The 25,209-nt window shown below is 34.8% G+C and overlaps 4 protein-coding genes across 7 annotated transcripts; 2 read left to right on the plus strand and 2 right to left on the minus strand.

Moving 5' to 3' along the window:
• The first annotated feature begins 427 nt into the window (after positions 1 to 427).
• Positions 428 to 4,819, plus strand: LOC116122018 (cyclin-P3-1-like). 3 transcript variants are annotated; one of them, XR_004126819.1, is made up of 4 exons: positions 428 to 869; positions 1,992 to 2,399; positions 2,878 to 3,286; positions 3,406 to 4,819. XR_004126819.1 is itself a non-coding variant. In XM_031407924.1 (3 exons), the coding sequence occupies exons 2-3, from the start codon at positions 1,999 to 2,001 to the stop codon at positions 3,131 to 3,133; spliced, it is 657 nt and encodes a 218-aa protein (XP_031263784.1). In that variant the 5' UTR covers positions 428 to 869; positions 1,992 to 1,998; the 3' UTR covers positions 3,134 to 3,338. The 3 variants fall into 3 exon arrangements, 1 of the variants encoding a protein (XP_031263784.1); XR_004126820.1 differs by having other exon boundaries at positions 3,416 to 4,819; XM_031407924.1 differs by lacking the exon at positions 3,406 to 4,819 and having other exon boundaries at positions 2,878 to 3,338.
• A 1,428-nt stretch (positions 4,820 to 6,247) lies between these two features.
• LOC116122045 (cyclin-P3-1-like) lies at positions 6,248 to 9,598 on the plus strand. Of its 2 annotated transcripts, XR_004126823.1 has the most exons (4): positions 6,248 to 6,298; positions 7,442 to 7,849; positions 8,318 to 8,726; positions 8,846 to 9,598. XR_004126823.1 is itself a non-coding variant. In XM_031407957.1 (3 exons), the coding sequence occupies exons 2-3, from the start codon at positions 7,449 to 7,451 to the stop codon at positions 8,571 to 8,573; spliced, it is 657 nt and encodes a 218-aa protein (XP_031263817.1). In that variant the 5' UTR covers positions 6,248 to 6,298; positions 7,442 to 7,448; the 3' UTR covers positions 8,574 to 8,778. The 2 variants fall into 2 exon arrangements, 1 of the variants encoding a protein (XP_031263817.1); XM_031407957.1 differs by lacking the exon at positions 8,846 to 9,598 and having other exon boundaries at positions 8,318 to 8,778.
• Positions 9,599 to 11,494: 1,896 nt separating this feature from the next.
• On the minus strand, positions 11,495 to 14,898 carry LOC116122024 (DAR GTPase 3, chloroplastic). The gene is made up of 9 exons (XM_031407930.1): positions 14,668 to 14,898; positions 14,430 to 14,567; positions 14,198 to 14,314; positions 13,926 to 14,069; positions 13,756 to 13,842; positions 13,358 to 13,473; positions 12,657 to 12,838; positions 12,231 to 12,288; positions 11,495 to 12,020 (listed from the first exon to the last, which is right to left on the minus strand). The coding sequence occupies exons 1-9, from the start codon at positions 14,797 to 14,799 to the stop codon at positions 11,897 to 11,899; spliced, it is 1,098 nt and encodes a 365-aa protein (XP_031263790.1). The 5' UTR covers positions 14,800 to 14,898; the 3' UTR covers positions 11,495 to 11,896.
• Positions 14,899 to 15,540: 642 nt separating this feature from the next.
• On the minus strand, positions 15,541 to 22,986 carry LOC116122014 (ARM REPEAT PROTEIN INTERACTING WITH ABF2-like). Its single transcript, XM_031407920.1, has 19 exons — positions 22,636 to 22,986; positions 22,122 to 22,279; positions 21,264 to 21,436; positions 21,064 to 21,184; positions 20,914 to 20,988; positions 20,727 to 20,821; positions 20,475 to 20,550; positions 19,561 to 19,668; positions 18,766 to 18,894; positions 18,598 to 18,666; positions 18,419 to 18,478; positions 18,094 to 18,217; positions 17,847 to 17,986; positions 17,307 to 17,370; positions 16,658 to 16,737; positions 16,299 to 16,363; positions 16,090 to 16,207; positions 15,874 to 15,998; positions 15,541 to 15,779 (listed from the first exon to the last, which is right to left on the minus strand). Exons 1-19 carry the CDS (start codon positions 22,886 to 22,888, stop codon positions 15,716 to 15,718), a joined length of 2,097 nt encoding a protein of 698 aa, XP_031263780.1. The 5' UTR covers positions 22,889 to 22,986; the 3' UTR covers positions 15,541 to 15,715.
• Between the last annotated feature and the right edge of the window lie 2,223 nt (positions 22,987 to 25,209).

A 25,209-nucleotide genomic window follows, 5' to 3' on the forward strand; every position in this document is an offset into this window, starting at 1 on the left:
ATTAAAATAGGGTCAGTTTAACAATTATGAGATATGATAAGAAGTTTCGCAGTCAATTAATTATTAAGGATGAGATTACACGAGACACCCACCTTTAATTATATAAAAAATGCTTAAAGAAAAAGATTACAAGCGAGCCATTGACGGTGGGCCGCCTGACTTGCGGCGTGATTTAATAAAAATCTTTCACAAGAAACACGATCAAACCCTCATGGACCATCCAATTTAGATCCACTTTCGAAGATGATCAACCATGATTTATTACTTTAAATTTTTATTTAAACCGTCCTAATAATTATCCTCTTATCAGTTAATTCTCAAACTTGAAAACTGAGTTTAAAAAAAATAATAATAATAAAAATGGCTTATAATTCTGAAACGCAATGTGATTTGAGGATATGAGATGGGACCCAGTATAACAAAGAGGCAAGATCTAGAGAAGAAGCAGGAAGAAGAAAGGCACAATCTTTACCGACCCACTTAAAAGAATTAGTGGTAAGTTGAGCTGCTTCCTGACACTATCTTCCATGTAAAGTTTTTATGTAGGGAGAGAGAGAAGGCCTACTCTCCACTAAAGAGAGAGAGAGAGAGAGAGAGAGAGAGAAGAGAGAGGGGGATGGTGTACTTGTGAGCAACAAATAAAGAAACAAAGATATACCATCTCTCTCTTTGTATCTGACAAAAGTGTACTAAGGAAGAGACATGGAGGGGAAGAGAAGAGAGAATGTGTAAAGCTTTTTAATTAATAAGATTTATGTATATGTGGGCTGTGTATTATGTTATCTTCGTCTTGGTGCTTAACACTTCTGTTCGAGAAATCATAGCTTATTCGTGACTACAGTCTAAACGGACATCTCTTTCTAGAATCAGTTAAGTATTTTTTCTTATTTTTTGTGAATAATCTTATATATCATGATTTTAACTTTGTATTGTGTTTCCTGAGCTTGGGATTTGATAGATAATGCATTTTCTTGTTTGCTTGTTCAAGTTGATTACATGGGTTTCCTATCTTTGACACGTTTTTTCAGTTTCCATATTTGTGGGGAAATGTTAAGTGGGAGACTGTGAGATCTGAAATTCAATCATAGTGAGAATACAAATAGATAGTTCTTATAAAGAGTTATCTTGTGTTGTTTGAATCTATCAAGTATCAAAACTTTCCCTGTGAAGCATTTGGTCACTTGATTTGCCTGAAAAACACAGTGAATCTAGCCATATAAATAATAGTCCTTACCATATAAACGGCAATTGGATTGTGATTGGTATGATTATGTCTTTAATGGACGGGTCTTTACTATATAATTGGAAATTCTATATGGTCACCTGCCTTGTCAGAGTTCCAAGTTTTTTCTGTAAAAATTTCTTGTAGAAATATAACTGCCTACCCTGAATGGAGTCTGCAAACTGTTTAATGTTGTGTACTGGCATACAGACTTTCATTAGAAATTTAGATGTCAAACCTCTGGCCAATCCGTTCTGTGCCCTCCAAGAAACTTTGTCTTCTCCAACTCTCTAGTCCTTCTGGAAGGTGATGAAATAGTAGCCCCTTAACTGTACCAAATGCTAGTTTAACCCAAAGGCTTTGCTACTTGGGTTTTCGCATCCCAAATGAGTGAATATGGGATTAAATTCCCTGTTCTCAATACTGGTTGTTAAGGATGCATTTTAGTTTTCTTTTAATAAGCCTTTTCAGCTCAGTAGCATCGTTTCAATTCTTGTCTTGGGGTGAAGAGCTAGCATGAGATGAATTATTTCATCTATGTTAGGGAGCCTAGAATGGTTGAACACTTGGAACTATTGCCAGATCCTATTCTGAGTTTCAACAACTGGGTTGTTGTGTAATTTGTTGCAGAGTGATCCCTCTCTCTTTAAATGGTTTAATATACCCAACAAATATTCGTTTTTAGTATTTTATATTTCCTCTTACAGGATTTTTTTTTTTTTTCTTTTGATGTTAATGGACTTTTCAATGTTACTCTGTTGAAGCACAGTCTAAATATGGGAAGTTTGGCACTTGATACTGAGAGTGTAGACCCAGATATATACCAGACATTGGGACTGAAAGAATTGGGCAGAGGAGTTCTGGGAAGTCCAAAGATTTTATCACTTGTTGCCAGAGTTTTGGAGAGATCTGTTCAGAAAAATGAATTGCTACTGGAGACAATGCAGATTGAAGATAACATGACGGTATTTCATGGGTTAAGAGCACCGACCATAACTATTCAACAATATATTGATCGCATCTTCAAGTATGCTAGCTGTAGCCCCTCCTGCTTTGTTATTGCACAAATTTATGTGGATAAATTCCTTCAGCAAACTGAAGTTCATTTAACTTCTCTTAATGTTCACCGGCTTCTTATAACAAGTGTAATGGTAGCTGCAAAATTTATTGATGATGCGTAAGTACTAATCCTTGAAATTTGATGTATATTCCATCATATTATATAGCCTTAAATATCTCAATATAGTGGCCTGTGATATTAACCGTGCAACTTATACTTGATCATAAATCTATCATATTCTTTCAAGAGGGCTAAGGAGATACTTTAATTATTGTGTGTGCATGTGCATGTGCTTGTGCGTGTGTGTGCGTGTTAATGTAAGTTTTGGCTGAAGAAAATAATATTTGTTCATACCTTTTCAACAAGATAAGAAAGTATTATGTCACTACATTGGAAATGTCTCTTCTGATATCTTGTGTGTGGACATGGCATTCAAGATAATATGAAACTTGATTGTGAGGCGGTCTAGTGGACAATGATTGATTACAGGGAAATATAATTCATGAAGCTGTGTATTTCATTTATCTGCATCTTTTTTTTTTGGCTTTGTAGTCGGCGGAAAGTTGTGAAAAGTAATATTCTGAATGTCTTGCAGATTTTACAATAACGCATACTACGCCAGAGTGGGAGGAGTAAGCACATCAGAATTGAACAGGATGGAAATGAAGTTTTTGTTTAGTCTAGATTTCAGACTTCAAGTGAATGTGAAGACATTCCAAAGGTTTTGTTCACAGTTGGAAAAAGAAGCTGCAGAAGGTCTCCAAATTGAACGGCCAATTCAAGCCTGTAAAGTTAAGGAGAACTGGTCAAATAAAGGCAATTCAGCATGTGTTCCCACGAGTGCAAGATGAAAATAGCAAATCATATCAATGTATCATTACAATCCCTACATTTGGCTTGAGCATTTTCAAGTTCTGGATGTTGTTGATTATCGTCTATGCCATAGTTGTTTTTAGTGAATGATCATTGCAGAGGCAGCATGTTCACTTTCTCTGCATGATTTTGTATTTTATTACTACTCCTTATGAGCTGCTCTATATTTCTTGTGTTTTATCATGTGCTTTGTCTTCCACTCTGGCATCCATTTTCATTTGTCTCTCTTTATTTTTTAACCCTATTTTAGTTTGTGGCAGCTGTTGATGATATGGAAAGAGTAATTATATCCATTAAAATTCGAAAGAAATTGTGGGCACATATCAGTTTGAAGAGCACAGCTACCATCAGTGCCCCGTGTTTGGCTGTGTTTTACCTGGAACGTCAGACATGCAGATTCTTGTGGCTGCTTCAGAACTACAAAAACAATTACTGTAGTTGTGGAGGGAATAGAGAAAATCATAACAAGGCACAACAAAGTAAAAGAAATATGATAATAGCGAAAGACAAGGGGTTCAAGGCTTCAAGCAAGAAGAGTCTTGAGTAGACCTCTGGTTTCTCAATGTTTGAGTTGGCAATCTTTGTCACATCTCTGTGGCCCAGCGGATGAGCTTAGAATCCTGTTTATTAGGCTTGAATTTTCATAACTAAATAGATGGGTTATGAGCTTAGGATCCAGTTTATTAGGTTTGAATTTTCATAACTAAATAAATGAATTTTGCAGGAAGAATGCTTGTTTGAAGTCTAAAAGCAAAACTTGTGCGAGCTACTGCAAAGCGGACAATATCTATTTGGTTAAACCGGAATTTGATAATTAGTGTCAAAGCAGTATTTCACGAGGATGTGAGACTTTAGAAGATGAGGAGTTTGTCACATCATACTTGCGGAAACGCAAAAACAAACTCATGAGAGTCTGGACACAAAGTGCACAACATTTACTTAGTCGGACCGGGGATTTGACAGTACTAGTCTACTGAAATATTGTTGCCATTACAATCATGATTCCAACCCAAATTTGAATACAAACAAAAAAAATATTTGATTCATGTTTGTCTCTCTTTGTTGAAGAAGCTGCCAACTTGTTTCAGCACCCTTATCTGCTGAGTACTCTAGACATAAGTGGCTTCTCTCTTGTTGTGGAACAGGGTGAAGCCATGAAAACTACAGTGTCAACTGTTAAACTTCAAAATTCCAACTGCAAGCTTTGACATTCTGAGTGCAGAAGTTTTCATATTCCTTTTAAGTTTTAACGCGAGTTGTTCTTGTTCTTTAACTCGTGTTTACATGAAAACTGCCAGACTTGAGTCTGACCATGTCTTGCACTTGCAGGTGGAATTTTAAAGTATGACACTGTATCTTCCATGGCTGCACCTCGCTCTACGAAGAGTGCGCGCTTCCTCTTTCAACTTCCTTATACAATGACTCCGAGAGAGTGAATAAATAAGTAAAAAAAAGCTTGGGAGACGCAGGCGCACGCCTTCAAGCCGCCCTTCACGAATCACGCCTCCAAGTTGGCCTTCACGAATCACGCCTACAAATTCAGTTGTAGGCTCTTATTCGCGCCTCACAAGTCATATTCCTCATGTAAGCGGGTGAAACTGTTATGAGACAAGAAGTTCCCACTTTTTTTTTTTTTCTCTTTTTTATCAATTAAAGAGTAATATATACGTGAAGAACTTTTGGTAAATTTCCCACTTTTTTTTTTTTCTCTTTTTTATCAATTAAAGATTAATATATTACGTGAACAACTTTTAGTAAATGGACGCATGGGGATGACATAGTACATTCATCTCACATGATACTCATAACACTTTCTGGTGATGTTTTTTTTTTTTTTTTCTTTTTTTGTTATGACCAGACGTGTTCGAGCAAGTTTATGTATATTTCAACTTATTCTTCAGGACCTTAGAACTATCGACCTAGTACAAGCTCCAATGACTACCCCTATTAGCAATCGTGGAAACTCAAATTCAGAAAATCATGTTAAATCTTCCTTTTGCTCTTTTACCCTTAAAGGGACTCGAACTTGAGAAATCATATTAGATTATCCTCTTGAGAGACCATGTTAAATCTTCTTTTGCTATTTTACCGTCATGTCACTCAGTGGTGATTCCTCGTAATGTTGTATCTAGCGGTGTTATCGAGCCGAGTTTTCGGCTTAACGAGCTCGGCTCGTGCAAGAGAAAAATTTAACGAGTCGAGTACGAGTATGACTCGACTCAGCTCGTTAATGATTTTAACATATTTCGAACTGGCTTATCGAGCCGAGTTCGAGCCGGCTCGCCAGCCAACTCCAAATAATTGAATTTTTTAATAAAAAATTCAATTTTTTTTCTTTTTAAATTTGCTGGGCAGCAGTGCGCATCTATTGCCAAACTGATTTATTTCACTTCTCTAGACTCTTTGAGGAGAAATCAACGGACGAGGGAAGGCCACCACTATTTAGGGTCCCACTTGATAGAGTAGATGCACATGAACTCTTTGGTGACCTACTACAGCATCTAATTTCTTCTACCTGTCTCAACTGTTAACCACAACACATATTATACTAACACATTATAACCAACAGACAGGATCTGTCGATTATCTGGCTTTAAAGGACTTACCATGTTCTCTAAACGATCTAAGCGAGAGAGAATCGGTGTATCAGCAACAACCATTGTTTTTCCTTGTTCTTTTCGCTGGAAACAAATAGTTACTATCACTTTCGTAGCTTCTCAAATTTGTTTTTCTTTTTGATGTCAAAAGAATGATGAAGATCTGACGAAAATGACGAAGCTCGGACAAAGATGATGAAGATCCGACGAAGATGACGAAGATCCGACGAAGCTCCAACGAAGATGACGAAGATCCCATGAAAATCCGACCGAAACTCTTATGAGTTGCTCATATTTCTTGTGTTTTATCATGTGCTTTGTCTTCCACTCTGGCATCTTGTCTCTCTTTATTTTTTAACCCTATTTTAGTTTGTGGCAGCTGTTGATGATATGGAAAGAGTAATTATATCCATTAAAATTCGAAAGAAATTGTGGGCACATATCAGTTTGAAGAGCACAGCTACCATCAGTGCCCCGTGTTTGCTGGCTGTGTTTTCATAGCTTATTCGTGACTACAGTCTAAACGGACATCTCTTTCTAGAATCAGTTAAGTATTTTTTCTTATTTTTTGTGAATAATCTTATATATCATGATTTTAACTTTGTATTGTGTTTCCTGAGCTTGGGATTTGATAGATAATGCATTTTCTTGTTTGCTTGTTCAAGTTGATTACATGGGTTTCCTATCTTTGACACGTTTTTTCATTAGTGGGTTTCAGAACTTCAGTTTCCATATTTGTGGGGAAATGTTAAGTGGGAGACTGTGAGATCTGAAATTCAATCATAGTGAGAATACAAATAGATAGTTCTTATAAAGAGTTATCTTGTGTTGTTTGAATCTATCAAGTATCAAAACTTTCCCTGTGAAGCATTTGGTCACTTGATTTGCCTAAAAAACACACTGAATCTAGCCATATAAATAATAGTCCTTACCATATAAACGGCAATTGGATTGTGATTGGTATGATTATGTCTTTAATGGACGGGTCTTTACTATATAATTGGAAATTCTATATGGTCACCTGCCTTGTCAGAGTTCCAAGTTTTTTCTGTAAAAATTTCTTGTAGAAATATAACTGCCTACCCTGAATGGAGTCTGCAAACTGTTTAATGTTGTGTACTGGCATACAGACTTTCATTAGAAATTTAGATGTCAAACCTCTGGCCAATCCGTTCTGTGCCCTCCAAGAAACTTTGTCTTCTCCAACTCTCTAGTCCTTCTGGAAGGTGATGAAATAGTAGCCCCTTAACTGTACCAAATGCTAGTTTAACCCAAAGGCTTTGCTACTTGGGTTTTCGCATCCCAAATGAGTGAATATGGGATTAAATTCCCTGTTCTCAATACTGGTTGTTAAGGATGCATTTTAGTTTTCTTTTAATAAGCCTTTTCAGCTCAGTAGCATCGTTTCAATTCTTGTCTTGGGGTGAAGAGCTAGCATGAGATGAATTATTTCATCTATGTTAGGGAGCCTAGAATGGTTGAACACTTGGAACTATTGCCAGATCCTATTCTGAGTTTCAACAACTGGGTTGTTGTGTAATTTGTTGCAGAGTGATCCCTCTCTCTTTAAATGGTTTAATATACCCAACAAATATTCGTTTTTAGTATTTTATATTTCCTCTTACAGGATTTTTTTTTTTTTTCTTTTGATGTTAATGGACTTTTCAATGTTACTCTGTTGAAGCACAGTCTAAATATGGGAAGTTTGGCACTTGATACTGAGAGTGTAGACCCAGATATATACCAGACATTGGGACTGAAAGAATTGGGCAGAGGAGTTCTGGGAAGTCCAAAGATTTTATCACTTGTTGCCAGAGTTTTGGAGAGATCTGTTCAGAAAAATGAATTGCTACTGGAGACAATGCAGATTGAAGATAACATAACGGTATTTCATGGGTTAAGAGCACCGACCATAACTATTCAACAATATATTGATCGCATCTTCAAGTATGCTAGCTGTAGCCCCTCCTGCTTTGTCATTGCACAAATTTATGTGGATAAATTCCTTCAGCAAACTGAAGTTCATTTAACTTCTCTTAATGTTCACCGGCTTCTTATAACAAGTGTAATGGTAGCTGCAAAATTTATTGATGATGCGTAAGTACTAATCCTTGAAGTTTGATGTATATTCCATCATATTATATAGCCTTAAATATCTCAATATAGTGGCCTGTGATATTAACCGTGCAACTTATACTTGATCATAAATCTATCATATTCTTTCAAGAGGGCTAAGGAGAGACTTAAATTATTGTGTGTGCATTTGCATGTGCTTGTGCGTGTTAATGTAAGTTTTGGCCGAAGAAAATAATATTTGTTCATACCTTTTCAACAAGATAAGAAAGTATTATGTCACTACATTGGAAATGTATCTTCGGATATCTTGTGTGTGGACATGGCATTCAAGATAATATGAAACTTGATTGTGAGGCGGTCCAGTGGACAATGATTGATTACAGGGAAATATAATTCATGAAGCTGTGTATTTCATTTATCTGCATCTTTTTTTTTTGGCTTTGTAGTCGGCGGAAAGTTGTGAAAAGTAATATTCTGAATGTCTTGCAGATTTTACAATAACGCATACTACGCCAGAGTGGGAGGAGTAAGCACATCAGAATTGAACAGGATGGAAATGAAGTTTTTGTTTAGTCTAGATTTCAGACTTCAAGTGAATGTGAAGACATTCCAAAGGTTTTGTTCACAGTTGGAAAAAGAAGCTGCAGAAGGTCTCCAAATTGAACGGCCAATTCAAGCCTGTAAAGTTAAGGAGAACTGGTCAAATAAAGGCAATTCAGCATGTGTTCCCACGAGTGCAAGATGAAAATAGCAAATCATATCAATGTATCATTACAATCCCTACATTTGGCTTGAGCATTTTCAAGTTCTGGATGTTGTTGATTATCGTCTATGCCATAGTTGTTTTTAGTGAATGATCATTGCAGAGGCAGCATGTTCACTTTCTCTGCATGATTTTGTATTTTATTACTACTCCTTATGAGCTGCTCTATATTTCTTGTGTTTTATCATGTGCTTTGTCTTCCACTCTGGCATCCATTTTCATTTGTCTCTCTTTATTTTTTAACCCTATTTTAGTTTGTGGCAGCTGTTGATGATATGGAAAGAGTAATTATATCCATTAAAATTCGAAAGAAATTGTGGGCACATATCAGTTTGAAGAGCACAGCTACCATCAGTGCCCCGTGTTTGCCTGTGTTTTACCTGGAACGTCAGACATGCAGATTCTTGTGGCTGCTTCGGAACTACAAAAACAATTACTGTAGTTATGGAGAGAATAGAGAGAATCATAACAAGGCACAACAAAGTAAAAGAAATATGATAATAGCGAAAGACAAGGGGTTCAAGGCGTCAAGCAAGAAGAGTCTTGAGTAGACCTCTGGTTTCTCAATGTTTGAGTTGGCAATCTTTGTCACATCTCTGTGGCCCAGCGGATGAGCTTAGAATCCTGTTTATTAGGCTTGAATTTTCATAACTAAATAGATGGGTTATGAGCTTAGGATCCAGTTTATTAGGTTTGAATTTTCATAACTAAATAAATGAATTTTGCAGGAAGAATGCTTGTTTGAAGTCTAAAAGCAAAACTTGTGCGAGCTACTGCAAAGCGGACAATATCTATTTGGTTAAACCGGAATTTGATAATTAGTGTCAAAGCAGTATTTCACGAGGATGTGAGACTTTAGAAGATGAGGAGTTTGTCACATCATACTTGCGGAAACGCAAAAACAAACTCATGAGAGTCTGGACACAAAGTGCACAACATTTACTTAGTCGGACCGGGGATTTGACAGTACTAGTCTACTGAAATATTGTTGCCATTACAATCATGATTCCAAGCCAAATCTGAATACAAACTAAAAAAATATTTGATTCATGTTTGTCTCTCTTTGTTGAAGAAGCTGCCAACTTGTCTCAGTACCCTTATCTGCTGAGTACTCTAGACATAAGTGGCTTCTCTCTTGTTGTGGAGCAAGGTGAAGCCATGAAAACTACAGTGTCAACTGTTAAACTTCAAAATCCCAACTGCAAGCTTCGACATTCTGAGCGCAGAAGTTTTCATATTCCTTTTAAGTTTTAACGCCAGTTGTTCTTGTTCTTTAACTCGTGTTTACATGAAAACTGCCAGACTGAGTCTGACCATGTCTTGCACTTGCAGGTGGAATTTTAAAGTATGACACTGTATCTTCCATGGCTGCACCTTGCTCTACGAAGAGTGCGCGCTTCCTCTTTCAACTTCTTTATACAATGACTCCGAGAGAGTGAATAAATAAGTAAAAAAAAAGCTTGGGAGACGCAGGCGCACGCCTTCAAGCCGCCCTTCACGAATCACGCCTCCAAGTTGGCCTTCACGAATCACGCCTACAATTCAGTTGTAGGCTCTTATTCGCGCCTCACAAGTCATATTCCTCATGTAAGGGGGTGAAACTGTTATGAGAGAAACTTCTTGTCCTTCAATAACTTCCCACAGTTTTTTATTTCTTTTTTTATCAATTAAAGATTAATATATACGTGAAGAACTTTTGGTAAATTTCCCACTTTTTTTTTTCTCTTTTTTATCAATTAAAGATTAATATATACGTGAACAACTTTTAGTAAATGGACGTATGGGGATGACATAGTACATTCACCTCGCATGATACTCATAACACTTCCTCGTAATGTTTTTTTTTATCTTTTTTTTTGTTATGACCGGACATGTTTGAGCAAGTTTATGTGTATTTCAACTTATTCTTCAAGACCCTAGAACTATCGATCCGGTACAAACTCTAATGACTATCCCTATTAGCAATCGTGAAAACTCAAATTCAGAAAATCATGTTAAATCCTCCTCTTGCTCTTTTACCCTTAAAAGGACTCGAACTTGAGAAATCATATTAGATCATCCTCTTAAGAGACCATGTTAAATCGTCTTTTGCTATTTTGCCATCATGTCACCCAATGGTGATTCCTCATAATGTTGTATCTCACATAATACTCCCTCATAATGTTACATGTATGAGAAAATTTTATATGAGATTATAGAGCAAAGTCAAAATTTGATTTAAGTAGACAATAATATTATTTATTGTCTATTATGGAAAGATTATGTAACATGTAAAACTAGAGTGAAAAGTAAAACTTTTGATTCAAGTGGACAGTAATATTATTTATTGCCTATTGTGGAAAGATTATGTAACAGCTGAATCATTTAATCCTGATAATATATAAACAAAAAGCAAAATTATCCTTATCTTAGAGCTTCTTACCTAAAAAAAAAGCAGAAAATGGTTGTAGTTTAATGGATCTAACCTAAATTTTCTTTTAAACATATTCTAAACACCCACATGACATCATAGGGAGCGACTCCAAGAAACAAAATCAATATTAAGAGTAGACCTTGCAGAATCCATATTTACAAAGTGCAGTTATCCTGAGCTTTTAGTAAAGGCAGTAACTAGGCGCTAACTTCACAAAATGTAAAATGTAAAATTAACTTCACAATCATACAATGAAAACTTTAGGATGTTCAAACTTGAGAGTTATAAACTTCATTCAAATAATCAACAATATGATCCGCCAATTCACTGATACCGGATAAAAGTGCACATATGGCTCGCCATGTTTCGATCGTATTTGAAGTTTAAACCAAAAGCCTTTGCTAAAGACAATTGTAGCCACTAGTTTATGCTATGTTTTGCTATAGTCAAAAGACTAGCTCTTTTAAGTTCATAAACCAAATGCAAAAGTACATAAATCTGGAGATGAGTTATAATTTGCAAACATTTGCTATACAAGAGGAGTACAGAATATGTAACAGGCTTGATGCAATTGGGTCTCCGGGGAGAATGCATATTGAAAAAGTAATAATAAAATCTAGTATACTAACCTTTTGGTGAGAAATATCCATTTTCACCATGACTTCACTTTTCAGCCCTTTCTAAAAACTTGCTGCCTCTTTTGTCTCCTTAATCAGTGCAATTACAATAAAATGAAGTTTTTCTCTTCGCTAAGGCACTGCAGTCAACCAAAACCTACAGGATTTCTAAATTCACTAGTTGACAGCTCTCACCCTTCACCACTCAAGAGACACCAGGAGGGGCTCACAGAAGCTTTACATCATCTTGGACGCAATGCAAGCACCCTGAGATGTTACCTGGGGGGCCTCTCCAGTGAAATCCAACCAAACCTTCCTTTCCGGAAATCTGACAAGACCCTGAATGCTGCCTGGTGGGAATCCCCATTAAACAAATGGAGAGCAAGCTTCTGAATAAATCTGCAATACAACAGCATTACTAGATCAATAAGAAATTGTTGGGGAATGAAATTTCAGGGTACTTGTACATCCTGAAAAAGATACCTAAGCCAAAAAGATATCGCTTCCCCTAGTTCAAAATAAGTTTCACCAGGAGGAGATTGGCATTAGGAATCTTCCCAGTCTGTCATCTCACCCTTTCAAGCGAAAACTACAGTCATTGAGACATACATTTTACCACAGTTACCATCCACGTCAATCTTGTAACGGTTTTGAAGTGCCTTTGAGCCTGGCAAGGAGCATAAATTAGATTACATGTTGAACTCGACAAATTGAGCTACAGTGAATTTCAGAATTCAAATTGTGGCATCTCATGGTAATAAAAGTCCATACAATAGAACCATCTAATTAAATTTCCATTGACTATATTTCAGTCCTTTGCAAATTTTCCCCTTTACGCCAGGATCAAAATGAACCCTCGAATCAGAATTAACCAACCTCTTGTCTTATTACCAATGATTAAGCAATAGGTTGCCTCTTAAATTGTCTATTATCAGTTAGACTTGAAAACCTTTTGTTCTAAATGGAAGCGTCTCTGACTTAATGTCAAAATAATAAACATAAGCAAATGAGTGCAGAATCGAAAGAATACCATACCTACTGTTGGAATCCTTGCCAGCATTTGGACAAGAATCACTGCAACATCAGTAACATCATAGGATCTCTCTCCAATGTCATCACATATGGCAAGCTTTATTGCAGCTGCTTGATCGCTAATCCTCATTGGGATTATTCCAGGAGAGTCCAAAAATTCAAGATCTTTACCAAAACGAACCCATCTTCAAAGAAAATTAGAAAGGTCCACAAGGTATTATTAATTGATTATAGCCTAACACGAGAAAAATTTACAAATGAAAGATTAAGGTCATAATTATCTTTTATAACCATCTTTTCTGTTGACAATAAATACAAAACCACAAAACTCCAGAACTTCCAAACTAATTCAAAGTTTTGCTTACAGTATTCAGACCTTGTTCTTTATTAAGTTTCTAGCAGTGTTAATAAAATGTGAAAAGAATTTCAGCTTTCTAGGGAGCTCTCTGTATTTCCTAGGGCTACAAGAATTCAGGGATTAGAAATTTTAATTGCAATCTTATGCCAAAATTCCATGTCAATGTTTCTGCTTGTTCAAAACCACCATTTCATTTCTGGGCCACTCCAACACTTTTGACAAGGTAAGCATTATATGCTTCCCACAAACTCAAAACTTTTTCGTTTTCAAAATTCCAATAGTATTGAATTAAGTTATGTCTTAACATTTTCAATGATTTCTAAGCGATAAAGACTAGAATACGTACTTCAATTCTCTTGTAACACCTGGTCTGGGAGCTGCTGGACACATCCGCCGCTTCAGCAAACGATTGATTAAAGATGACTTGCCAACATTTGGATATCCAACTATTCCAGCTCGAACCTGTAAAATGATCAAGAAAAATCCTTCATCTTTCGAAAGTGAAATTTATATCCAGAAAAATTAAGGGGTCAACAATCATATGCATGTTGATACCAAATAAATAAAACTAGTATACAGCAAGACAGCATCACAACTTTATTTCATGTGTGACTGAAAGCAAGGAAACTATAAAATATTTTGCCGGAATAGACACTAACGCAAGAGCAGGTGATAAACATCTGAAAATAAACTGTAAGCAACATAAGGTTCAATATCGATATGTAATGGATCAGGGAAACCCACCGGACGAGGGAGGAGTCCTTTGGCTTTGCGTTTGACATTTACACCAGCTGCCAGTGCCTTCGCTAACCGACTTAACTTCATAGTGCCCTGTATTTACCACATAAGAGTGTTTATTTTCTGCTATGACGCGTAAACTAAAGAAAGATAAATAACATCTCCTATGGACATACCATTCCAAGCTTTCCATTGGAGAAGATAACTTTAGTTCCCTGCATTGCATAATAAGTTGCCCACGCATTCCTATCTGCTGTAGATATCATGTCTTCTCTATTCAACACTAAAATTCTTTTCCTATTACCGAGCCACGAATCCATCTGCTCATAAATTAACCGTAAAAACTTAAACATAATCAAAATATTTCAAAGTTTGAATAAGCAATAAACATCAACTGTCCGAAAACTTTCAAAATTTAAAAGGAGTAAACAATAAGACGTTTAAGTACCTGAGGATGACTAGTGGACAAGGGAATTCTAGCGTCACGCACTTCAATGACGACATCCATCAACTTGAGTTGTTCTTTAAGTTCCTTTTCAGTTTTCGCAATATGACCAGGATACCACTGTAGAATTATCATCACACAACAGAAACAAATAAATAAATTAAATAAATGGTGTTCTAATTTCTAAACATAAATATTTTAGTAATTAAGAAATGATAAAGTTTAATTAAAGTACCTGAACGGGCCGCAAAGGCTTGGTCCAGTAATAAAGATCAGCATCCAAATCAACCCAATCAAATTCTTCATCGTAGCTCTCAAAACCGCCATTGGAATTTGAATTTCCATGCCGAATCAATTTTTGGCCACCAACAATCTGAAATAATTTCCATTTTCTCGTCAATTGTAGCTCAAAATTAATATAAAGAAGCGAAGGAAATTAGAAGGAAAAGAGGAGCTGGTAAGAAAGAAGTTGCCTGAATGGAGGAGGAAGCAGTGGAGGCGAGAGCTGAAATAGAAGCAGACGCTTTGGTTTTGGTTGGGGAATGAAAAAAGTGGAAGGAGAGAGTGGGAGAATGGAAACGTAGAATTGAAAGCTGAAGCGCCATTGACGCTCTTTTCGTGTGAGGTCAGAAACAGATGAATGGTAAATTTATGTGTTATCTTTTGCTCTCTTCTGTTTAATCTAACAGAGTGCAGCAAACAGACGAATCCTTTTGTTCGAAACGTTTCTCAAGTCTGAATAAATAAAGGAAAATAAATAAATAAAGTCCAGGTAAAAGTTCTTTTAGTACCGAGCTAATATTTGTCTAAAGAGTTCATTATTTAAAAAAAAAAAAAAAATTGAATAAGATAATAACAAGTATTTACTTAACGTTAAATTAACTATTTTCTCCTTCCTACTAAATAAAAAAATCAATTAAATAAATATAAAATAGTTTATTCCATATTTATTTATATAATAGATAAACAATTAATCATTTAACTAAACAATTTAGCATTTATTTAAAAATGTAATTACATTATTATACTCTTTTTTTTTCATAATCCACATACATGACCTTGTTTTACAAAGGCTTATTCAAACTCAAGTAGAACCTTACCGAACTCTACAATTTAAAAAAAAAAAAAAAAGGAAATAATAAACTTTGATCATGTAAATTAAATACCCAAAAAATACTCAAACTGACAAGATTATAACTGAATATTTAAAAAAAAAAAAACCGAAAAGTAAACTGACAATAACTAAAAGAATGATTTAAATTTTATTTATTTTGACTCATCAAGATTAATAATTGTCTGGAATATCTGGGATTTGGGATTTTGCAATACACGTCTATGAGTATGAGAATCACTAAGAATGGCTACATTTGGAGATCAGAAAAATTTCCTTCATTGACCCGACATTAACAACATGACCTAAACTCTGTACATTCCCAGTCTTCCATCTTTACAATTAATCAAAAGATCTAAAACTCTAAGCTCAACCATCTACAATTTGCATTGAGTTAACCATGATAGGCTTCAAAACGCTTGTGTAAAGTAATTGCGTATCTCCGGTAGTATATGTTGGATAAAGTGATAACACCTGCAGATTATCATGTTAAATTAGATTCTTTTTCTTAACACAAACCAAAACATACACTTTTTTCGAATGGGCAGGGCTAGAGGAGGTGTCATACCATGGCTTGCTCCTTAATTTGTCGAATTTTTCCAGTATAAACAGTATGCACGATTGCTTTAATGACACAGCATTATAGGCCTCAGAAAACTCAAACATGAATGGGACGTTCTCAGTTGAAATATCCTAAAGAATGAGAGTAAGTCGTTGGATTAGCTTCTAGTATAAATATCATGATATACAAAAGCACATTTATCAAAGTAATCTTCTAGCCAACCTGTGCAATGGCAAACTCGCAGAGACGTTTGAGACCATCTAAGAGATACTGGTCGGCAGCCTTGAGAAGATCTTGAGCAACATCTATATTAACATCTACAGATCCTGTATATATGAATCTAAAAGCACAGACAATGCAGTAAAATATCAGCACAAAAGGACATTTCACTTCTTGAACAACCTTTTGAAGGGGGAATGTGAAGATCTCACCTCATCATCAACTCAAAAACGTCCCATCTGATATTTGGAATTTCTACATCTTTAGCAAGTTTCTCCTGCAATTCAATTTTACAAAGATTTTACATAAGTAATAGATCAAAATTCTATAGTCTTTACACCCAATCAACTAGCCAAGAGTGCAAGACATTGCATAGCTCAGCTGAAACAATCTTGTGTAGAGTTTTCAGAAGTTCGACGAATGATCAAATCCACACACATGATTTCCAGTCATGTTTTCCTTCTTAATTTTAAATTATATTCGCTTTTTAGTTGGGGATGGGAAGTTTAAGGGTTGAGGAACAACTTATTAACTCGACAAATAATGAACAAGGGCTGAAATTAAAACTCACCCTATAACCACCATCAAACATTGCACGAAAAGCATCCGAAGAAGCAAGCAAACAAATTCTATGTGCATAGAACCGTTTACCTGATAGCATAAAATATTGCACATAAGATTTAAAATAAATAAATAAAAGACATTAAACATTAACAAGGGCATACACAAGAACAACTTTATACCTTCAACTAAGAATGTTACATCAGACAATGTTGGATTGTTTACATATTGCTCACCCAAATACACCTGCAACAAAATAAAGTATTTTTAATAAAACTAAAAGTGTACCAGAAGAAACTGAAAACAAGAACTGAAAATTTTCATTTTCAGTACCCTGGATATGCAAGTCAGCATAATAGCAGTTTGAAAACAGCAAAAGATATGAGCACGGCACAGAAGCAAAAGAGACTAATCAATTTAAACAAAAAACCTCATGACTAAAGCCAAAAAGTATAAATAAAAAGCTTAAATCCATGTTTTAGGAACAAAGAAATAATGATTCAGAGCAAATACTAATGTTCAGAACTTTTGCAGGAGATAATAACAAAGAGCAGTTAAATAGATCNCCTGATAGCATAAAATATTGCACATAAGATTTAAAATAAATAAATAAAAGACATTAAACATTAACAAGGGCATACACAAGAACAACTTTATACCTTCAACTAAGAATGTTACATCAGACAATGTTGGATTGTTTACATATTGCTCACCCAAATACACCTGCAACAAAATAAAGTAATTTTAATAAAACTAAAAGTGTACCAGAAGAAACTGAAAACAAGAACTGAAAATTTTCATTTTCAGTACCCTGGATATGCAAGTCAGCATAATAGCAGTTTGAAAACAGCAAAAGATATGAGCAGGGCTCAGAAGCAAAAGAGCCAAATCAATTTAAACAAAAAACCTCATGACTAAAGCCAAAAAGTATAAATAAAAAGCTTAAATCCATGTTTTAGGAACAAAGAAATAATGATTCAGAGCAAATACTAGTGTTCAGAACTTTTGCAGGAGATAATAACAAAGAGCAGTTAAATAGATCACTGTACAAGGTAAATGAGAGCGGGCATCTTGTACCAAATTGGTGACAAAAAAGCAAACAATAAGAAATCAACTATTTTACTTAATTTTCAGATTAGACAGTATGATCCCTTGCAAAACTCCAGGAATATGGAAAAATAAAAAGAAAAAAGAAAAACCTGTGGGGTTGGTGATGGAGGAGCTGCATCCACAGGAGAGAGTGAAAAGGCTTTGGTAGCCAACTTATACAACGCCACTGAACTGTCATCTTGTAGCTTCACAGTTGTACACTCAAGAAGCCCCAAAAGTAATTCTAATCCTGCAGGCACAAAATGTGGATGTAAAAGCAAGCAAACAAGGTAAGAACAAAAATAGACGGAACTGCTAAAGATGACTGACTAAAATTGACAGCCCAAATATCCATACCATTGTTATTAATAAAAATATTTCTACAATCATCAGGGGCACAAAAATGAGCAAGAGCCAATGCAACTCGTCGTTGAACAGCCTTGTTTGCAACCCGCATCATATACAACAGATGTTTCAAAACCTGTCAAGAAAAAAAGAATGAAAATAACAATATTAAATTGATGCTATTTGTTAAACCAAATTATGCTTATACACTCAAATTTCTTTAATGAATCTTTTTCAAAATTTAACACAATAGCCATATAAGTGCATACAAACAGCTCACATGAAAATGAAAGTACAATTTCAATCAAGTCAATGGACTTAAAGTTTATGAACTCACCCGTCCCTGAATCTTCTCCTCTAACCTTTTCATAGTCTTTGCTATACAGTCCTTAGTTTGCTGCAAGTATCAAATTAAAGAAACTAAGTACAAAATGTTATGGCACTGTAAATGAAAGAAGTTGAAGACTACAACAGAATAGCAATAAATCAACCATAAAAAATAAAAAAGAAGCATACTTGGGCAATGAATTCTCCATCTTGGAGTTTCTGGACAACTCCAAACTTGATAAGATCTGCAACATTATCCTACAGGAAACTTCATATGAGCACTCCTAGTTTTTGGGGTAAGATGAGTAATTAAAGGACAAGTAACAACAATTCCAAAAACCAATGACCTTTACTTACCTCATTATCTGCAAGACCATATAGAGCAAATGCAGCATTATGCTGCAGAGACCCATTTTTAGAATCGAGAAGTTTAAGCAATGGCACAATACCACCATCCTGAGCAATGCCAGCTTGGTTGTGTGTGTCCTGCGATACAAGTTTTAGCACATTCAGAAAAAAAAAAAAAATGAATAACTTGCAAGACTTCATACCAATCATTCTGAATAGTAATATACTTTTGATAGGATTCAGAAAAATAACACACTGAAAAGGTACTAAGATATATTAGGAAGAAACCAAATATTGTTATTGATAGCTACTGAATAAATTTAATAAGAACCAAGAAAGCTTGTTTTCCAGCATGATTAATAATAGAGTAAATTGAGAACATGGTATCACTTCTTTGAAGCACAAAAGTGCTTCAGGATATGCAAGTAAGCCAAAAGATCAGAAGAGAAGCAGAATGCATATATGTTTATTTCAGTTGCAATAATAATGAGCTACCTGTGCACAAACCTAATAACTGTCAATGGAGGACACCTCGACATGTTAATAAAACCATTTTCTTTATTTTCTTTACTAAGAAATATAATCAAAAATTAAAAAGTCTTAATATGCTAAATGATAAATGTTATTGTAGCAGAATTTCTATTTTAAAAAAAAAAAAAAAAAAAACGTTAAGCAACCTTCTTTTCAAAATTCAATTTGAGTTGATTACTAAAACTACTCAGTCTATTAAGCAACAGATTCAACTAGCTGAATGCTGATATATCTTATTTGACTAAGGCACAACAGGATCAAAGAATTAGTAACCTGTGCCAATCTCCCTAGTGCAAAAGCTGACATTTCCTGAAGCTGTGAATCTGAGGACTGAAGCATCTCAATTAATGGCCGTACAGCTCCTCTCTGAACAATGTTCACCTGCATGGAACACATACTTGTACTGATTAGTAGAGGTGTTCAAAAAAATGCGAAAACCAAACCGAAAAACTGATTAACCGAAAAAACAGTTCGGTTATAGTTCAAAGAAGTCAAAAAACCGGATTTTAGACTCAATTTTCGATTCGGATAAAAATGAAAACCGGTTAACCGAAACTAGTTTTTTGAACCGGTATACTAAAATATATTTATTAAATAAAAATAATAATAATAATCTTAATCCCTAAATTTACACAATTTCTTTTGTTGTTTTCCATTGAGACTTATTTAATTATTTTGTTGTTTTATTATGGATATTTCATTATGGACTTTTATTTTTGTTTAATTTTAGACTTTTATTTGTATCAATTTTTAATGTATTGTTAATTGTGATCAATGAATGTGTATGAATGTTTAATTTTAATTGGATATGTATTGTTGATGTTTACAATTTAATTTAAGAAACAAAATTTAAAAAAAAAAGTTTTATCCAATAAAAAGGGGAAAACCAATTCAAAACCGATTAACCGGTTTTTTCAAAGCGGTTAACCAGTTTTTGATTAATTAAAAAATCAGTTTTCCTCCCAAACCGGTTTGGTTTCGGTTCAGGAAAATTCCTAAACTGAAAAACCGATTTGATTCAAGAAAGCAAGTAACTAAACCGGTTAACCGCTTTTGAACACCCCTACTGATTAGAAAGAAATACTTACATGATACTTGAAAAGGATCTAACTAGTCATCCAAATATATGATTGTAAATCCTTCATTCCAGATAGAAAAAGTGAAAGAGAAATAAGCGTCCAATCTACCTTGCAATTTGAATCAGCCGCAGCAAATTGACCAAGTAACAAAGCCGCTTCTCTTTTGCTCTCTGAACAGGAGGACCTGTCACCAAAGTCTTTCAATATCTTGAAATATTCATAATCAATAAGAAAACAAACTTAAATAAAATACAAAGTAGATTCAAGGAAATCCCTTATAGCCAATAATAAGACCAAAATAACAAAATCTATAATCTGCTGAGGAAAAGATGAAATGTAACACAAAATTCATCATTTTACCGGAGTAATCCAATGACAGGTTGTAAAGCTCCAGCAAGAAGAACTTCTTTCTTTATATTTGGGGATGAGTGAACCAGGTTCCCAATGACCCCAACCTGACAATCTCAGGTGAAGTCAGCTAACGCTAAAAGCAAAATGAAGTTTAGAGTAAAAATCTAAACATACACAAGTATGCATGAGAACCAACCGCTTCGTAATGTAATGCAGCATCCTCTGACCGAAGCATTAGTATAAGGGTCGGTAGAGCGTTACATTCGACAATCTGAAAATTTGCAATTCAAATTAAACAACTAATTTAAAAACACCTATACAATACTATGTAGTAGGAGAAACCTACCTGTTTTTTGTTCTCATCATTTTTAAAGGCAAGAGTTCGCAGGGCCCCTGCAGCTGCCCTCTGTACCTTTGCATCTATGAACTCAAGCAGTTCGACAAGAGGTGGAATTCCACCTTCAACCCTGAATGTAAGCAGAAGAATTAGAATGAAGACATGATAGTTTTTATAAGACTTGAAAGACAATACGCAAAAAGGGACACCTGACACGGGTTTTGATGTCGGCGTTCTCATGAGCAAGGTTGGTGATTGCGTCAGCTGCTCTCCTAATAACACCATTTAATGCCTTAGATTTAGTCCCATTCGGATGCTGCTTTAATAAGGCCACAAGAGGAGATAGAGCTCCAACATCAACTATGAGTTGTTGATGCTCTGGCTATTTAACAAAGCAACAATTAAAATAACTACAATGTGATAAACAAGTACATTAAACATGAAATATCAACCAAAAAACAGCTAAATATAAGATGTGTCCACATCACAAACAAAAACCCCTATTTAGATTAATATTCAACCAAAAATTAATTACAAACATTAAGGACACATAGAGGAACAGAATGCCCTTCGCTGATTTCCACATAAAAGATATCACTAAATCTGTATAGGAAAAAGAGACGGGAGTCTTCTTTTTTATATAATAGAGTGTATATCTTCTTTTTAAAATAATGCGATGTCTATGATTTTCTTCACAAGTGTAATTTCTCCAGTAAAATGTGCAATCATTTCAACTATAGCAATGAACTGAGGAGGAAGAATACAACCAATAGTATTGCTGAAAGCAGCCCATGACCTTAGTATAGTATACACTCAGCTACAAAGAATGGTCAAAACCAAATTATAGAATCCCCAACATAGTTAACAAATCTAACCTAGTAACAAGAAGCCTAGCACATAATCTATTACTAAATAACTCTAAAATTGAGCAGAAAATTCTATCAATTTCATGGCAATTGATTTTTCTGTTTAAATATCATCAAGAAATTAGACATATAAATATCAAAACAACAATCCAAGCAGCTAAACGGGAGAAATACTAAAAATAAGGCACAATATTTAATTACTTTCATGGCAAGAAGACCAAGCGCAAAAGCACTTCCTTTCTCCACTTCATGCTCATATGGCATCGAAAAATCCCTCAATGGCAGTGGTGGTGGAGCCTGAAGATGTCTCACAAGCACAGGTACCGCTCCATTAGCAACAATTACGTTCACAATTTCCTCTGCACAATAAATATCACCGAAATTCAGTAATCCTATAATCAACAATAACTCAATCAACTGAAATAAATTATTGACATATACTTTTTGCAAACCCTAAATCAACGCTCAACAAAATTAAAACATCATAAAACGCGGTCAATTTGAACCAAAAAAAAAAAAATTCAAGAAAAACAAAACTAGTAAAATAGTAAAAAAAATAATTTAATATAAAGTAATTTCAGCTTAACAATTATACTCGGCTATCGAGACAGCAATTCTTTGACAATCCAGACACTAAACAATCACATGCAACAACTAAAACGAGCTGTGCATAAACATTTAAAAAATGATCGGAAAAAAGAGGCGAAAACGGCACCATTCTTGGCGAGTTCAACCAGGGAGTTTGCGGCACGTTTGGCTGCGGCGCGATCGGCTTCGGCCGACGAAAAGCTGGAGTTGAGTACATCAACGTGAGCGCGAATATCTTTGACCAGATCTTTATAGATGTCGTCGTTTGAACCGAGGATCGAGAAGTTGCGATCTGCTTTATCTTCTTGGAAATCTTGCTCGAGCTTTCGCTTCAAGCTTCTGCGAGTGGAAATCGTTTGGTGTTTGTTATAATCCATCATGGATTTGAAGCGCAGAAACGGAAGGCCGGATAGTTTGGGAAAGAAAAGTTGAGAGAGTTTTGTGCTCTGGGATGAAACGCGTGTGATTTGGGCTCCGTTTGACGGGTACTAATTTGGTGATGTGTTGGAAAAGCCCGCCAGTTTTTATTTTGATTTCCGCTTTTCCCCTCGCGCGCTTTCAAATTATAAAATTATTAGTGTAAATGTAGCCGCCTAAGCCTAACCTTCTGTTTGGATTTAGAAATTAGAGATAATTTGATAGGGATAATTGCTTATTATTTTCCGGAATAGATTTGTTTTCAAAAGAAATTATAAAAAAAAAAATTATATCTCACAATTACTAACAAGATTGAAATCTCAATTGAATTTTGTAAGTTTTCTATTATATAGTAGTCAGATTAATAATAAAAATATTAATAAAATAATGTATATTGTAGTATATTGTCCAATTAAACCTATGTTTATGGAACTAAATTCTTTCATGATTTAAGCTCTCTGAATTGTTAAAAATTTCATACACTTATACATTAATAATAATATATGGTCAGGATTTGTTTATTTTTAATAAATATATTGTATATCAACTATCAATCATGTATTTGTATATTGTCGAAGTAAAAATCAAATAGACACGTGAATAAACGCAATTCACAAATAGTCAAACATGACAATTAGATTCACCAAACTCGTTTTGAAGTCATCTGACAAATCCCAAATTTTTTAACAGGTAGTGATCTCACTTGGTCAGTTGCCCCGTTCAAGGTAAAGTTATTTGTACAAAGATAATTTATGTGCCTGTTACGTGAAATGAGGGCTCATATGATATTAATGTAATATTAAATTATGTGACCACCAATACCACATAGTATGGTATATGATATGTCATGTCAGTTTGTACAAACTTTCTTTGCATGAGAGATTGTATAAATAGCTTTATCCAAAAGGTAAATATGTAATTAATAATAAATGATACTTAGATAAAGAGTGGGTGTACTTAACAAATTCTTGGGTCCATTTGTTTTATTATTTTGGATAGGATTTTAGGAATAATATTGAGTAGTTGAATAGGAGTGTATTACGAGGTAAATTTTAAAAATTTATAAAAAAACCTCATAGGTTTGCTAATCTAACTAAACACCCAAATATATAAAAAATTTATAAAATGACAAAAACACCCTCACCACCCGCAGTGCCAGATTCTGGCCACCACCGTCGGAATCTGGCTGAAAAATTGTGTAACGACACATACCGTTCGAATCTGCGGGTATGACGTCGATATGGCCTTTTCCGGCCAAATCCACCACAGATCTAGCCGGAAAAGGTCAAATTTATGTCCATATGTGGCCGTCGACGGCTGCAAAAGTCTATCTTTGACTGTCGCTGATGGCTAAATCGGTGAATACCGGCCAGTTCCGATCGTGGTGTAGGCTGTTGTGACAGATTTTGGCTACCACCGACGGTGGTTGCCGGAATCTGGCAAGTATGGGTTGGTGGGGGTGTTTTTGTTAATTTTTAAACTTTTTTTCTAGGAGTATTTAATGAAATTAATAAACTTAAAGGATCTAAACGTAATTAAAAAAATATAGTCATATTTCTCAAATAATCTGCCAAACAATATTTGGGGAATATGATTGAGAATATGGGTAGAAATATGAAACCAAATGCAACCAAGATTTTTTGAATAAAAAATTTTAATATATTATTTTCTTGAATATAAAATAAATATATGTAGTACAACCTATTTTTTGAAATAGAAAAAACTCAAAAAACACAATTAAACAGCAAGCACACTCCAACGATTAAGAAAACCGAGGCAACTTATGAAGCACTTGGGGAATAAAATGGAGACCATGTACAAGTAACATCATTCACCTCAACTGAAGTTTGAAAAATAATACGGTCACCGACGGTAATGCACCGAATAATATAGTAAAATATTAACTATTGATTAATTTTAACTTAATATTAATCAATAGTCATGATTTTATCACGTTATTCGGTATATAAATTCAATACATTACCATCGATAGCTGTAGCATTACTCTTTAAGTTTTGGTGTCTTGCTAAAGGATAAAAAAATTACAAAGTAAAATTAATATCAAACAGGAAATTGTGCTAAATAAGGAAGAGTAAGTATTGCAAGAAACTCCACAGAATTTAGTTAAAAGAAACACCGTTGTTCAAATGTAGTCTAATTCATTTTTGCATAGAGAAATCCATCTTCGTCAGCTAGCTGCCACTCCGCAAACTGAAATCTAACAACTGCAACACTTAACTTTGACTTGCATATGTAAAGACGAAGACGAACAAAGCTACTGTGT

Source organism: Pistacia vera, unplaced genomic scaffold (assembly GCF_008641045.1).
Source record: "Pistacia vera cultivar Batoury unplaced genomic scaffold, PisVer_v2 Contig130, whole genome shotgun sequence".
NCBI classification, from domain to species: domain Eukaryota; kingdom Viridiplantae; phylum Streptophyta; class Magnoliopsida; order Sapindales; family Anacardiaceae; genus Pistacia; species Pistacia vera.